This window comes from Pelmatolapia mariae, linkage group LG22 (genome assembly GCF_036321145.2).
Source record: "Pelmatolapia mariae isolate MD_Pm_ZW linkage group LG22, Pm_UMD_F_2, whole genome shotgun sequence".
Taxonomy (NCBI): Eukaryota; Metazoa; Chordata; class Actinopteri; order Cichliformes; family Cichlidae; genus Pelmatolapia; species Pelmatolapia mariae.
In genome coordinates this window covers 4,688,238-4,703,817 of record NC_086245.2, presented here as the reverse complement: position 1 = coordinate 4,703,817, position 15,580 = coordinate 4,688,238, and the positions used below count along the sequence as shown (strand labels likewise).

Genomic DNA, 15,580 nt, shown 5'->3' with positions numbered 1-15,580 from the left:
ACACACGACGTCATTTAAAGCTTAGACCGTAACCGTAGGCAAAAGAAAAAAATTATACTTTACTACCATAAAACTGAATGACATTTTTAATTTTAAACAAAAAGAAAATCCTTTTTTGGCACAAAAGAGAACTAGACTGTTTATATTGGGACTTTAAATCAATCAATGAATAAATAAATATATAAAGACATAAATAACACTAATTTTTGGGAGGGGGCGTGGCCTGGCAGGTGCTGAAAACTGCGGAAGCGGAAACCGTCCGGTCGTGTCGTCTCCTCGAAGATTCCTGAATATCTGCTCATGGTTAGTGCTTTATTTTTACTGTAAATATGCATGTTTGATATGCAAAACATCAGTTGTAGTTTTGAACTAAAAGCAGGGGACGTTTCGTGGAATATATCCCACCATTTGAGCACTAAAATCGGATATTTATGATGGAGCTCGCTGCCTTGACAACACCGCTTGGCTGTTAGCCATATTGACGCCTGCTGACCGTCTTCAGTCGCTCTCCGAGGTCCTGAAAACACGTAGCCTGACTCTTGTTACAAACACCACGACTGCGTATCCTAAGACTAAGTATCCAGTTGCGCTAAACATGCAATTTTATCTTTTCTTTTCTTAAAATTTATCTAACAAGCCCTGGTAGCTAACTAGCTTGTAGCTCAGCTAGATTCTGAGCTAACGTAGGTGGGGATATATGTTTGTCGCAGTGACAAAGCTGTCACTTACAGTAGGTTAGTTTACGCTTTGCAGTCAGTTATGTGTACCTCCCACTGGTCAGCTCTTTTATATGTTGACTGGTTTCTCATTGCAGCGTTAGGATCTGGTTTCTGACATCCTCAGACAAACCAATGCAGGCAGGAGGAAGAGGGGATCAGGAGGATGAATGCTAACTAAGCCAGGAGCTGCACAAATACAACCGAAAGTTAGACTTTTACAACAGAGGAAGATTTTACTGAAGGTATGTCACTGTGTTGTTCATGCGCGAGAACATATAGTTGCATTGCATATGATTTGTGTACTGATTACTGTTATATGTGGCATTGCCATCGTCAAAATCCATTGAGTTGTAGATTAAAAAACAGGCCAGTAGGTCAGAGTTGTATTGGTCCAGAGTGAAGTACAAAAAAAAACCATAACTTTATATGCAGCTGCAGACTGAAGGGTTTTTTGTTTTTTTTTTTCGGGCTCAAAGGGAAACCAGTATTCATAGCTGAATGAAAGAGCAGTTCTTTGACTGTCTTTCACAGTGTTTTTCTCCATTCGTGGCATCTACACCATGCATGACATTTAGATTTTTATGTAAGAGTTTTGCCTCTGCACTAGCAACTATAATTATTCCTATCATCTGACAAAAGCGTTAACAGACTGCTTTTTAGTTGTTGTTTTTTTTAGTTTTTAGTTTGGGGGGCTTTTTTGAATTCATTTAATAGCACAGTGAAGATTACACAGGAAGGTGGGGCATGGGACACACAGCAAATAATCTCAGGTTGGAGTCAACCATGGGCTGCTGCATCTAGCCTTGCAGCATATCTTGACTTGCTTAGCCTATGAGCTAATCGAGCATCCACTTTAACAGAATTTTCTAAATAATTAATTAAAAAAGTTTGTGCAGATGCATGTTGTAGTAATAACAACAAAATAACAACAAATAAAAAATGGTTGTCACTGAATCACAAGGCAAAACTTGGCATTAACATGCCTCAGCAAAGCATTAGGGAAACAGTGGCTAATTCCCGTCTCGGCCCTGCGGGTGGTCTATCATTCAAGCTCGAGTCCTCTACCACAAGCCTAGGATTTTGAGGGTCCTGCGCAGTATCTTTGCTGTTCCTAGGACTGCGCTCCTCTGGAAAGAGATCTTGGATATTGTTCCTGGGGTCTGTTGGAGCCACTCGCCTAGCTTGGGGGTCACTACACTAAGTGCTTAGATCACCACTGGGACCACTGTTACCTTTACCCTTGACAACTTCTCGAGCTCTTCTCTGAGCCCTTGGTACTTCTCCAGTTTCTTGTGTTCCCTCTTCCTGATTTTGCTGTCATTCACTATTGTTACGGCCTCTTCCTCTGCTTCTCCACCACTACTATGTCTGGTTGGTTAGTTATCTCTAGTTTGTCTTTCTGTATCTGGAAGTCCCACAGGATCTTAGCTCAGTCATTCTCGACCATCCTAGGGGGCGTCTCCCATTTTGACCTAGGAACTTTCAGGCCATACTCGGCACAGATGTTTCTGTATACTTTGCCAGCTATTTGGTTATGGCGTTCCATGTGTCCCCTGCCTGCTAGCATCTTGCACCCTGCTGTTTGTTTGCATTTGTTTCACATTTCACGTTCAACGTACGTTGCCCATATGTAACTTAGAGGTCACTCAAATTTATATCCACGATGGAATTTTGTTCAAGTCGGAGTGAAGTTTTCAAAAAGCTGTGTAGGCCTGGCCTGGATTTCTAATAATAATACTATATAAAATGGCATCATTTATTAGTATATTTTCTGTTTTTATGAATGATATAAAACAGGAAAGTATTAAATAACTTGAGCTTTAGAAAATAAATGCCGTAGAGGTATTGTGACTTCCCTTTAGACTCACCCTGGAATGCTGCAGGTATCTCTGCTATAAAGAAAGAAGCAGGATGGTCAAATTTAAAACTGACAAACTCAGCAGTTTATTTGTATAGATTATACAGCAGTCGGTGTATAAAACAAACAGGTGTTTGATGGGAGGATCTCCTTTTCATGTTAAGGGCTACTGAAGAAATAGCTTGATAAACGACTCGTGGGCTTTTTAATTGTAAAGGTTTGATTGTGATTACAGAAACAAAGTGCTGCTGTTCGAAACTATAGAAAAAAAACTCCACATGGGTTCACCTGAGTCTCCGTCCAAGTGCTCACTCTCTGCGGCTCATAAAGTGAGCCCATCAGAGACGCTGCACTTCAAATTACACACATGCTCCTAGACATGTGGATCTACAAGATTTTCAGTCATTATTATAAGTCAAAGTCTTGTGCTGCTTCACTGATTGTGCAACAAGCTGAAAGATGGGGGTTTATCATCTGCCAATTTGCTGTCTTTGATGAAAAACTGACCTGAATAGGCCGACAACTTGGTAGTTCCTGGTCCAACATAATATTTTACTGGGTCTTGGCAATCAGAACACCAGTTATGTTGAACCATGCAATCTGACTAAAATAAACATAGCATTTTCACAAAACAATAAACCTCTGCTTCATCTCCACTATCGACCAACCGTCAACTATAAAAATGATGCACAATTAGCAAAAAAATGTATATGTGGATGTAGCTTCAGATAAAAGTTAGGGTAAATTTCCTTGGTAATCGATGTAGAAATCCCAAAAATTTTCAAAAATGTTACATTTTTAGAACTCTTTGTGTTTTCTTTTGCTTTGTTCTCATGTTTTCTCTAAATCAGATCGCGGTGGTTTGATTCCCCACCTCTCCTCCAGACATCATGACGTCTTCTATGCTCCGTCGACAGCTGAAGAACCTGGTCCAGAACTACTCTGAGGCCGAGGTCAAGGTAGGAGAAGCTAGATTTAAATTGTGTATGACCTCAAAACCATAATGTTTTCAGCCTTGCAATTCAATATTACCTCATCCAGTAATGCAAATAATATTTTAAAAAATTATGTAGGTTAAGTTTAGGATGACAATAAAGGTAAATATTTATTATGTAGTCTGTGCGTCATTGTATGCACAATAAATAATACATTTCTGGCATATGTTTGAACACTAGTAGCTTTAAGTCGTCTGGTGTGGTAACAATTGCTTATACTTTAAGAGGATAGAGTGACTAAAGGGTTATTCAAGTAAAAACACTACTAATTAAAACAAAGCAGAAACCATCAATTTTAAGCCCTGAACCTGAATTTCTTAGAGTCAGGGAAAATATAGAGATGAATTCCTTTTTTGGATGCTGATCTCAAACATGATCAATAATGTCCTTGAGAACTGATTACTAAACATCTTTAGTAGCATGGCTCATGTAACGAGATGCTCTGCTGCTGCCAGTCCTCCAAAACCCTGATGTTAACATTTTATAAGTTAGCATCTCAAACTTTCAACTTTCCTGAAGCTGTTTTGGCCTCTTTCTACTCTCTTTGCTTCTGTTGCAGGTGAGAGAGGCGACATCCAATGACCCATGGGGCCCATCCAGCTCTCAGATGGCCGACATTTCCGACCTAACGTACAATGTTGTGGCCTGTAATGAGATCATGACAATGCTCTGGAAACGGCTGAAAGACGACAAGAACTGGAGACATATCCACAAGGTGAGCGACGGTGAAGGAGTAACACTGGAACAAAGAAGGGTTGGCTTTAGAGGATAGATGCTGGTTTCAGACATATATTGGATTCTTCGGGGATGAGATGTTAAGTGTGGAATTGTCCATTTATTCACAAAAAAGATGGGAAACATTCATCTTCAGATATAGTCAGTTTCTGTCTTCTGTTACTTATCTCTACAATGCGGTGCCCATCTGAAGAGAGGGTTATTTTTTATTTGTTTATTTTTTTTGCAGCTACAGTTTCCAGATGTCCCTTTAATGCACCACGTGCAAAATCATGTTATTTTGATACAGCTACACGATACAGTCACTGAATATGTCTGTGTGATTGTGCCTGTTCAAAACATGGCTGTACAGATTGTGTGTTGCAGCTTGCTCCAAACTACATGAGTGACTGACTGAAGCCATCTGTCACAGGAAACAATAAATCAATAAAATTAACACAAAAGAACTAGTTTGAGTTTTAATCCATCACAGTGTTGATTGTTTGAATTAGAGTGAGGGCAGCATGTAAAACCTCATATACCACAGCTTTTGTTTTATTTTTGTGATTAACAATAAAAGGATTGTTGCATTGGTTAAACTCCCCAACTATTCCCCAAGCCTCTTACCCTTAAGTTTCATAACACTGTTTCTACTTGTTTCCTGTGCAGCCATTACCAAATGAAAAGCAAAAATAATCTAATAAAACAGACTGTGTAAGTGAAGGTTGAATTCAGTAGAACAGCATAACAGTAAGCTAGCACATAGGGAACCCTCTATCAGCTTGGTGTGAGGGTTAGTGTGACACAAGAGGATGCGGAGAATAGGGTGAGATGGAGGCAGTTGATCTGCTGTCACGACCCCCTGATGGGACCAACAGAGAAGAAGGAAGGCATTCTTCATCTAAGTAACATGTACAGTATCTATATAGGAATACGCAAGGTTTTAAAAATAAACATTTAACTTTGTAAAGTTTTTTAATATTTAGTGTTAAAAAAAAAAACCCTTACAGCAAAAATATATTTAGTTTCTCTTTAAAAGCACAGTTTAGTCTATTAAGTGGCAGTTATTACTCTCTGAACATCAGCTGTATCACTGCTTCCATTTCAGCTTTGCCAGTCAGCCACATGACTCAGTGTTGGCTCATCAATTCCAGAGAAATTATGTCTTTTCAGTTGTTTTTCTTATCTTTCATCCGTTGCACCAATATTTTTTGTTCCTTTTTACTTGCTCTATTTATTCTCTAATGCAGATAAAACAAGAAGCATTGTAGTGATAGGAAACTGCATTTTTATTGTATATAAATGAGTTTGTGTTGTCATGTGTTTTTTATCCTAGTCCCTGACACTCCTGGAGTACCTGCTGAAGACCGGTGATGATCGCGTGCTTCTGAAGATGAAAGACAACATCTACATTGTCAAAGCTCTCACAGAGTACCGCTTTGTAGAAAAGGATGGCAAAGATCAGGTGATGCACACTTCCTGATTATGTCAAATGGATACAGTCTTTTAGCTTCCATTAAAGGATTTCATGCTATGCATTAAGGCAGTTACTGGTACTATAATATTTATGTCATTAACCTTCAGACCAGGTTTACAGCAAGAATGAAAGTATTGGCTAGGTTTGCTGCTTCAATCAGATTAAGATACTCCTAGCTGAAAACCTTTTCAGAGTAACAAACACATTTGATTTCTCTACAGCATGAATAAAATTGGGGGGGGGGGTAATCATGTGCTATAGTTTGTTTTAAATTAGATCTTGAATAGTTCTGATCTTGTTTTGCAAAAAGCATTGAGGTTTTCTTCAAGGGCAAGTATTTCAGGCTTAAATATTTTTTTCTGAAATGGTCAGAGCCAAGTGAACGCTTATTGTAGCCATATTTGTGCTAGGGTGTAAATGTGAGAGACAAGGCCAAGGTTGTTCTTGTTCTTATGGAGGACGATGAGAAACTAAAGGAAGAGAGAGAGTTTGCTGTCAAGACGAGAGAAAAGACATCAAAAAGTGCAGCTGGTAAGCCTTTTTTTTTTATATCCCTTCTAAATACTGTTGTTCCAACAGGTTTTCTTCACTGATCATTTATATTCTTTTGCTTACTTTCTAACCAGCGTCATCTGCAGACAACGTCAAGGATCCAAACTATAAGCCGTGTTATGTACCTGGGGCCTCAGGGCTTCCATCTTTGGACAACATACCCTCTGTAGCTGATTTGACTGCTTCCTTCGCCGCCCGCAAAGAAGAGCGGCTTAAACAGGAAGCTGAGAAGAAAGAAACCGAGAGACGGGTAAGTACAGCGCACAGGTGTAGAAAGATCGAACATTACACCAATATGATGCTGCCAAAAGGCTCTGTTTCAGATAAAAAGCCATTGCAGATAAATGGTAGGCTAACGAGGAAACTCTCCAAACATTTAGCCAATGTGTTTACATTTGAAGGCCTTCTGTTTTATTGCCTTAAAGTAAACAAAAAAATCTCAATAGGCAGAAGTTATATATTGAGAAGCCCATTGCAGATTCCTATGATGTGTTGCAGTTTGATCTCCATTGGTTTGTAGGGCTGCCTCAGTCCAAGAACCTGCAGTCTATCCAGCAACTATAGTCAGCTGCCAAGAGACTGACCTAGCTATATATTTGTAATTACTGTATGTGCTGATTAAGAACAACTATCGTCTGTATTGTGCCATTAAATGGAGGTTGCCACAGCATATAGCATTTTGGTATATGAAATTATTATGGCATATGAATTATTTGTATTAACCATTTTGCAACGATATGCTAGGCCAAGATGAGTGAAGAGGAGCTAAAATGGGAGGATGCTAATAAAGGTTCTGATGTTAAAACTGATGCTTGGGGAGGAGAGAAAGAAGGGGAAGTAAAAACAGACCCATGGGGAGCATCCAAAGAACCTAAAGAGGCCGTAGATCCATGGGGCACCCCCTCAAGACCTGACACAACTGAAACAGCAGATAGCAGTGATCCCTGGGGGGCTCCAACAAGTACTGATAAAGATCCATTTGCAGCAGAACAAACTAATGATGATCCTTTTGTGGCACCGAAAAATGGGGAAGATCCCTTTGCGGCACCGAAAAATGGGGAAGATCCTTTTGCGGCACCGAAAAATGGGGAAGATCCTTTTGCGGCACCGAAAAATGGGGAAGATCCCTTTAGTGCATCAAAAGATGACCCTTTCAACACCCCAAAGGACAGTTCAGACCCTTTCAGTGCCCCCAAAGACACAGAGGATCCATTTGCTGCTCAGAAAGATGAACCAGACCCTTTCAGCTCTTCTAACAATGATCCGTTTAATGCTCCAAAGGATGATCCTTTCAAATCTCCAAAAGATGACCCATTTATCACCCCAAAAGACGATCCCTTTAGTGCCCCTAAAGAAGATCCTTTCATTACCCCAAAAGATGATCCATTTAATGCACCTAAAGACGATCCATTTAGCTCTCCAAAAGATGATCCCTTCAGTGCAAAAGCATTAACACCCCCTAAAGAGGACCCATTTGCAGAACCGTCATCAGGGAAAGAGGACCCTTTCACTGCTCCCACAACACCACCTAAAGAAGATCCTTTCTCAGTGCCAACCAAACCTGCTCAAGATCCCTTTGCTGCACCAACAACACCACCCAAAGAGGATCTGTTCTCTACACCATCTTTACATGCAAAAGATGACCCCTTCGCTGCCCCAACATCTCCACCTCAAGAGGATCCCTTCTCCACAACATCTAAACCAACCAAGGAAGATCCCTTTGCTGCACCAACAACACCACCTAAAGAAGACCCATTCACAGCGCCATCCAGTCCACCACAGGTAGATGCCACAGATCCCTTCGATGCACCTCTAGTGAGCTCGCCTCAGAGTAGCACAGCTGCATGGGGAGCCCCAGCCACTTCTCCACCAGCCACCGGGTCAGATCCCTGGGGGACCACGGCAAGTGCTTCTTCACCTATCAGTAATTCTGATCCATTTGGAGATGCATCCAAAGCAGACAATGACCCGTGGGGGCCTCCAGGTAAGAAACAAATAAATACTTGTACATGGATAGTACTTCTCAGAACTTAAAGCTGAAGAATTTTGCTAACTTCTAACTGGTTTGAATTAGTCGTAGTTCAAAATGACCCTTATACTTATCTGAAAAAAGATGCCAACTTTTTTTGATTGGCTGACCCTTATCAACAGAAGGTGGGTGAGGCTGCTGTGCTCACCAATCCTTGCACTGAGAATGCATTGTAAGTAGGTGTATATGCCTTTCATTTCCACTGTGGAGTTTTACATGGCACTTTAAAGTGCACACATTCACAAGAAGGCATATCATGAATGAAGACTGATTTTGGAAACTGATTTTTATTAGTTGTAGAAAGACCAGTGACTGAATTTCTGTACTTACATCACAAGTGGCACCTTTATGTCTTTGCTGAAGAAGGTTGAGTAGCATGGTCCAAATCTCTGGAATAACCAGAGGAGTTAATTCTGTCATTTATTTCTCCATCACTTGAACCTGTCTGTTTAATTTACTCACCTAGCTTTGGCTCCTGCCAGTACAGACGATGCATGGGGTGCACCTGCTCCACCTTTAGACTCCTCCCCATCTAGTGACCCCTTTGGAGATGGAGCATCTAAATCCAATGACCCCTGGGGTGCATCAAGCAACACAAGTGGCAACGGCACAGGTACATCACATTCTACACACTGTCTGAATACATGTTTGTGTCATTTATCCACTATTCCTATGAGCAAACACTGATTGTCTGTGTGTAATCACCTATAACACATTCTGCTCTGATTTAATTGACTAAATGTTTGGCTTCTCTTTAATTAGTATACTGAAAGTGGGGACATGTAAACCTTCATTATTGTATCCATACATGGTGATTTGCACGTGTCACCATTTTCCTTGTTTTCATCCTCATTTCCCTGTCAGTCAGCAGTCACCTAACAGTCTTAATCTATTAACCTTCTCTTCCACTTTGCTCTCTCTTCTTCCCTGACCTGTCCCCAAAAGAAAACACCTTTTAGAGTAGAACTGGACCTTTATTTTATTGCAGGAAAGCACTCGAAGCAGGAAGACGCGATGTATCGAAAGACTGCTTCCTTCTTGGGCTCAGCAGAGGCAACACTGGTTGACTTGGACGATCTGTTTTCATCTGACCCCAAACCCAGACAGCGCCCTCTCATTGACACCCAAACACAAGCCATCGGTAAGGACAGAAAAAATGACGCGTCAGTCTGGGTGAAAAGTAACTTTTCTGACAAATTCATCATGTGGAAATATTTGTGGTGCGCTTGACTCAAACGGATGCATGAACACCCTCAAAGACCTGACAAATGAAAGTTACTGAGCATTAGTCACTCCCTGCTGATGTTAAAAATGCATTCCACTTGTGTTCGTCTGAAGTCATTCAAAGATAAGATGAGAGGGGTGATGGCTAATATTTATCAGTAGGTTTGTATGGAGAAACTTATTGTGGTCATGTGTTTTACCTCCCCTTCCTGCCCCTGTAGCTTCGCTGTAGTGTGTAGATGTTGTTCTGTACATTAGTGTGTGTGTGTGAGAGAGCATTAGTGAAATTACTCTGCATAAAGACTAGTGTACATTAACCAGCAGATGTATAACCCTTCTCACCCCTCTCTCTGCTCTGCCTTGGCACATTTTCTCTTTACTGGAATTCTTCAAACTGTGTTTAACTCCCTCCATCCGTCCTTCCCCCTCAACCCTCCATCCTCCTGCCACTCTCCTTGATTTCCCAGGCACTTTCAAAACAGCGGGCATGACATCCAGCCCTATGCTAAAACCAGGAGCTTTTGCTGAAACATCACCCTCATACTCCAACCCTTTCATTTCGACCATAGCTTTCCCCCATGGTGCACCAACTCCCACTTCTGGAGCTAACAATCCTTCAGCATCATTGAATACTCTGGAAATGTCTAATTCTTCCATCAGTATGATTCAGGCATCTCAGATGGGTCCAAAAACACAAACGATACATCCCATTTATATCAATGAGAGTCCACAATTAGGACACAGCGTGAACTCCCCCGTTGGAGGAGTGGGAATGGTGCAGTTTGGATATCCAGGCTCCATCTTAATGGGAACTGGAATGATTCACTCAGGTGTCTTTCAAGGAAATCACCCATCAGGTGACGGTCAATTTAGAGGCTCCGTCCCACAGGCCGGCGCTGAAGTCGTCTCAGGCAGCGGGTCAGATGAGATGGTGAACAAAAATAATCCATTCCTGTTCTGACAACTTGACATGTAATTTGGATCTCTGGAATCACCAAAAAGGTAGTTTTGCATGTTTAGTGCTACAGTTTAGTGTATGCATTCCCATTACACTGCAAAATTCAGATAGGATCAGTTTTAGAGCAAAATATCTGAACCTTTCTTTGAAGTGTCTCTTTCCCCCAAACCAATGCAAAGTTGTTCTGAGTGATCACCTTAGCCTGTAATGGAAATTTCTGTCTTTATGGTTGTGGAGCCTTGGAGGAAGACATTGTTCTCCATAGATAAGAAGGGGTCACAGAAAGGTAAAACTGATGTGAATCATGTGATGTGGCCTTTAAAGTGACCTGCTGTGGCAAATCTAGACCAGCATGTTTGAGGGTGTTCTCCACCGCCATTATCAAAACACCAAATGAGGCAATATCTTTAAAAGACAGGAGTTCATCCCTCCAGTAAAGTTCCAGAGACGTGAGTCATTTTTATACAAAACTAGGCTGAGAATTAGCACAGAGCACAAGAGCCCACGTCTGACACATTCTCACTGAATCATATGCTTTTGTTTGGTTTGGACAAGCCAGCTGCCTGAGAAGAGCAGGAGACAGGACGCACATCTACACTCCCTAGTGATGAACACACAGGATGATTATCTGTGCAGAGCTCACCACGTGGAAGTTGGCATTCACAGTTCAAATATATAGTATACGTGGCAGTTTTTATGTTTCTAAGCTTGGTTGTCAAAGTGCTGTTGAATTTAGCCAGAAGGAAATGACAGTACTTAACATGTACGAAGCAATTTAAATATTTGACATGGTAAACTTACATCTGTGTCTTTCTAGAAAGAAGGAAACAATCAACAGAAGTGGTGTATTGATAATAGGAAGTGGTGAGTATATATTTATACATATTTAGAAGCATAAACATGCAAAACCACCTAATGATGCTTTAATAAAAAACCCTTTCATTCCTGAGCTTACACTAACCTCCCCTGAACTCAAGATGCTGCCCATAAATCAAATGTATACAAACACAATGTGTACAGCGTAATATATATATAAACAAATACACAGATTATTTTAAAAAAAAGCATTGTAATTCTTATTTAAAAATGAATTTATTAGATTTTTTTTCCTTTCCCTGCACAAGTTTGACAAACAGAGAGCACCTCAGTGTGTCTGTGTGGAAATCCTAAAGAGTTTTCAGTGTGTTTGAGTGTTGTGACAGGACCTGTAAATCTTTGACTGGGACATGCGTCACTGTAGGATTAAGGGTGCATGTGTTTGTACAGGCCGTGTGTGTGTGTGTGTGTGTGTGTGTGTGTGTGTGTGTGTGTGTGTGTGTGTGTGTGTCTGTGTGTGTGTGCGTGCGTGAGTATAAGTATGTGACCTGTATGCTCGCCATGTGTGTGCAGTATTGTGCTGATGTAAATAGTGGAAGTATTTACAAGTAAACCTGGAAATATACTGTACTGTATATCAGAGTGTTGCAATCACAAGTAACTATTTATTGATCTATTTATTAATTATTAATTTATTGCTTGGTTAATTATTGACACAGCAATGAAATCCAACAAGATCCAAGGTCAGGTGTAACTTTCATTTCAGGCAGGCTGGCCTGGTGGTATTGATCGTGTGATGTTAACTGACTTTAATCTGATTGGTTGTTTAAATATTTCTTCGTGAATCAGCTCGGTAACCAACGGTGGCTTCATCTTCCTGTTTAGCTCTGTAGACGTTTTTGAGTCATTGTGTAATTGTCTTCTTGGTTTCCCGGCTCTTTCTGAGGAGAAACTGAAATACCGTTTTGGCGAAATTAAAAACAGAGTTCAAGAATATCAACTTGTTTAATGTGTATGCTGTTTGAGCGGATGTGTATGTGTACTTGCTCCTCATTTACTTCAACACAAACATCTGAAAGGAGACTAAATGGTTGTATTTTCTCTTCTTGTTCCATTTTACTTTGAAAACTTAAATGGTAGCAGGATTCACCACCATCATTTATGAGTTTTGAAAACAGTAAATTAAAGCCACAGTGAAGCAGGCAAACCTGATGAAGGGATCACATGGCTTTGTTGTGTTTCATGGGCTGTACAAGTCCTTACTGTGTTACTGACTCGGTAATATGTGAACGTTGGTGGAAAAACAGACTGGAATACAGTCTAGCTTCACATGACTATTATTATTATTATTATTTCTCAGATTTAATTTTGTATGAAATGAATTTATTTTGCTGTGTATTAAAATGTATAGTTGTGTTGTAAACTGTGACAGTACATTTGAGAAATAAAATGATTCATGATACAGTCACTCTGGCCTCTTTTGGGTCTGGTTGTCTACAGTGGATCCCTCGACTTCTCAAATCTCACTTCCCTTAACCTGAATTATTTCTTACTCATGATTTCTGTCTTTGAGGACTTTCTTACTGTCACCACTAGAGGGCCATGATTACCAACATTTACACAGAACATTTTCCAGCACCCGTGCAGAAGAAACATTTAAAGCTATAAATATTTGCACATTCATAAATTCTGCATCGTTAGCAAATATGGGATTTTTTTTTTTTTTTAGTTGTTATTATTATTATTACTATCATTATGATGTTTAAACCAGTTGTCTTAGATTTTTATGGAATAAATATGCAGACATACAGCCACAAATTGTCAAAGTTAAGTAACTGTCTTCAAACAGTATCTTTAGCCTATATTTATTTGGCCACAGCATTAGGCCTGCTTTAATTATTCATTCACTCCTCATTCATTAATCTCCTGATTAATTTAGAAGTCCAAGGGTGAGTGGAGGGCAGATGAAGCCATTACAGATATTGGGCACAAGAGCAGAAAATATAGGATTGACAGATGAGCTGGAGCTGAGTCCCTCCATTCATGAATAGAGGGCTTAGTGTCTTAAAAACAGACCAGGGCAGATTGGGAATTTGACAGTCAGCTTCAGTCACTTTAGGACACGATGGTCAGTTGAGACCTTGTGTCGCCTTTTTTTTGTACAGTAAGTAGAGTCATATAATCCTAGCCATCGTCTTCATACAGCGGGATAGATTCAGAATAATGACCATGAACAATTTTTCCTGCTCATTACGAATCATCGAACTAATTAAACCTCTGTAAGCTGATTCTGAATAAAAAGTGTCACCATATTAAGTGCAGGTTTTCCTTTAACACCTGCCCAATTAAATAAATAAATCACAACCTTTCATAATTATAATTATTAAATTCTATTGTACTTGAGTCTTTCTTTAAACCAGTTTGGATGGATAATAATCATAAAGTCCTCGCTCGCAGGCTGAGGAGAAACATGTTTAAAATCAGCCCAACAACACATCATTTGCTATCTCAGTGTGTTTGGTAACATTTAGACGTGTGATTGCTGAACATATTGCTTGCAAAGTCAGTGATGCCCACTCACTACCCCAGGGGATGCATGTGAAGAGCAGCTCAATTAAAGATAAAATAAACCCTCAAGTTACTTGAAGCCGATGCTTTCATTTTAAAGGACTGGTTAAAAAACAAGGTAAAAAATTAATGCTGTGTCAGGGCAGCTGGTGAAAATGTCACTTAAAGCAATAAATCTGGAAGCAGGGAAAAAGTACATTGGTTAAAAAAAACAGTTAAAGGGGTGTAAATGTACCTGTTTGGTTACTGTGTGCCTTGAAATGAGAACAAGCCCACAGAGTGGAGCTGCTATAAATGAGAATGAATCCAATAAAGTAACAGGAGAACAAACAGTTTTTTTAAAAAGGTCAAACTGCATCAGAGTAGTTGAGATAATGTCATAGACAGTAAAGTCACATGCATCTTCTTTCTATCGCTGTTGTCACAGCAGCTTGCCTATCCCTTACATCCTCTTATGTGACACCAGTACTCTTCATGTCTTCTTTCCATGAGTCTTCTTTGTGGTCTTCATCTTTTCCTCCTGCCTGGTAGGGCCATTTTCAGCATCCTTTATCCAATTTATCCGCCATCCCTCTTCTGCACATGTCCAATCTCACCCTTTCCTCTGTACCTCTGCCTCCAAAAAACCACAATCTGAGCTGATCCTCTGATATACTGTCACAAACCAGGCTAAACAGCAATGACAAAAAGGGAGATGCCAAATGAATGCCAATTAAAACAGTTTATTTTGAATGTAAGAAACAAAGAAAAAAACTAAACTAACCTAGGCTTTTTATAACCATGGTTTGTGATCAGCGGCGTAAGTCAATGCATGATGAGGAGTGTGTTGTTTAGTGCAAGAAACAAAACTAAGAAGCAACCGCAGAAGACATCTCAAGGAGGCAAGCCGCTCAGCCTTAATGTGCTTCTTATTTAGCCACTCCTTTGTTCCCTTGGTGTTCTGAGTCACTGTCATGCTGGAAGAGTCATCGATGACCCATCTCCAAGATTAACAGAAGTGGGCCCCATCCATCTGCGTCATGATGTCATTCTGCACCCTTAGCATAAAAACAGCCCCAAAGCAAATGTTTCCACCTCCATGCTTGACTGTGTGGATGGTGTTCTTGGGGTCATACTCAGCATTTGACTTCCTCCAACCACAGTGCGTTGAGTTGATACCAAAGAAGTCAACTTGTTTTTCATCTGATGGCAGCATTTTCTCCCAAGACTTCTCTGAACCATCTCTGATGTTCACTGGCAAACTTAAGATGGCCTGTATACATTGTCTGTGAAGGTTCTCAGTCATCCAGGTCATCGTAGTCAAAGGAGTTTGCAAAGAAAAGCGTCTGGACTTCTTTAAGTTGCTTGAAGACGTTTCACCTCTCATCCGAGAAGCTTCTTCAGTTCTAAGGTCAAATGGCCGAGAGTCCCAGATTTTTGTCCCTCTTTGGGGGGATACTCCCACTGGGTTTAACTCTGGGACTCTCGGCCATTTGACCTTAGAACTGAAGAAGCTTCTCGGATGAGAGGTGAAACGTCTTCAAGCAACTTAAAGAAGTCCAGACGCTTTTCTTTGCAAACTCCTTTGCCTGTATACATTCCTTCCTGAGGACTGGGATCAATCCATCACAGTGTTAACAACAGTATTCTTGGTGACTGTGCTCCCAACTGGCTTCAGATACTTAATATAA

General features: G+C 40.4%; 1 protein-coding gene across 5 annotated transcripts; it reads left to right on the top strand.

The window, feature by feature from the left end:
* Nucleotides 1-183: 183 nt before the first annotated feature.
* On the top strand, nt 184-12,801 carry LOC135932700 (epsin-1-like). 5 transcript variants are annotated; one of them, XM_065470288.1, is made up of 10 exons: nt 184-303; nt 815-961; nt 3,429-3,536; nt 4,132-4,287; nt 5,623-5,751; nt 6,174-6,294; nt 6,390-6,565; nt 7,060-8,299; nt 8,811-8,957; nt 9,333-12,801. In XM_065470288.1, exons 3-10 carry the CDS (start codon nt 3,468-3,470, stop codon nt 9,572-9,574), a joined length of 2,280 nt encoding a protein of 759 aa, XP_065326360.1. In that variant the 5' UTR covers nt 184-303; nt 815-961; nt 3,429-3,467; the 3' UTR covers nt 9,575-12,801. The 5 variants fall into 5 exon arrangements, with proteins under 5 accessions (XP_065326360.1, XP_065326358.1, XP_065326355.1 ...); XM_065470286.1 differs by having other exon boundaries at nt 3,463-3,536; nt 9,290-9,409; XM_065470283.1 differs by having other exon boundaries at nt 9,290-9,409.
* Nucleotides 12,802-15,580: the final 2,779 nt, after the last annotated feature.

Coding starts and splice junctions, on each gene's coding strand:
- LOC135932700 (XM_065470288.1), top strand. CDS start 3,468: ATGACGTCTTCTATGCTCCGTCGACAGCTGAAGAACCTGGTCCAGAAC. Junction 5,752..6,173: donor AAAAGGATGGCAAAGATCAG/GTGATGCACACT, acceptor TATTTGTGCTAG/GGTGTAAATGTGAGAGACAA. Junction 8,958..9,332: donor CACAAGTGGCAACGGCACAG/GTACATCACATT, acceptor ATTTTATTGCAG/GAAAGCACTCGAAGCAGGAA.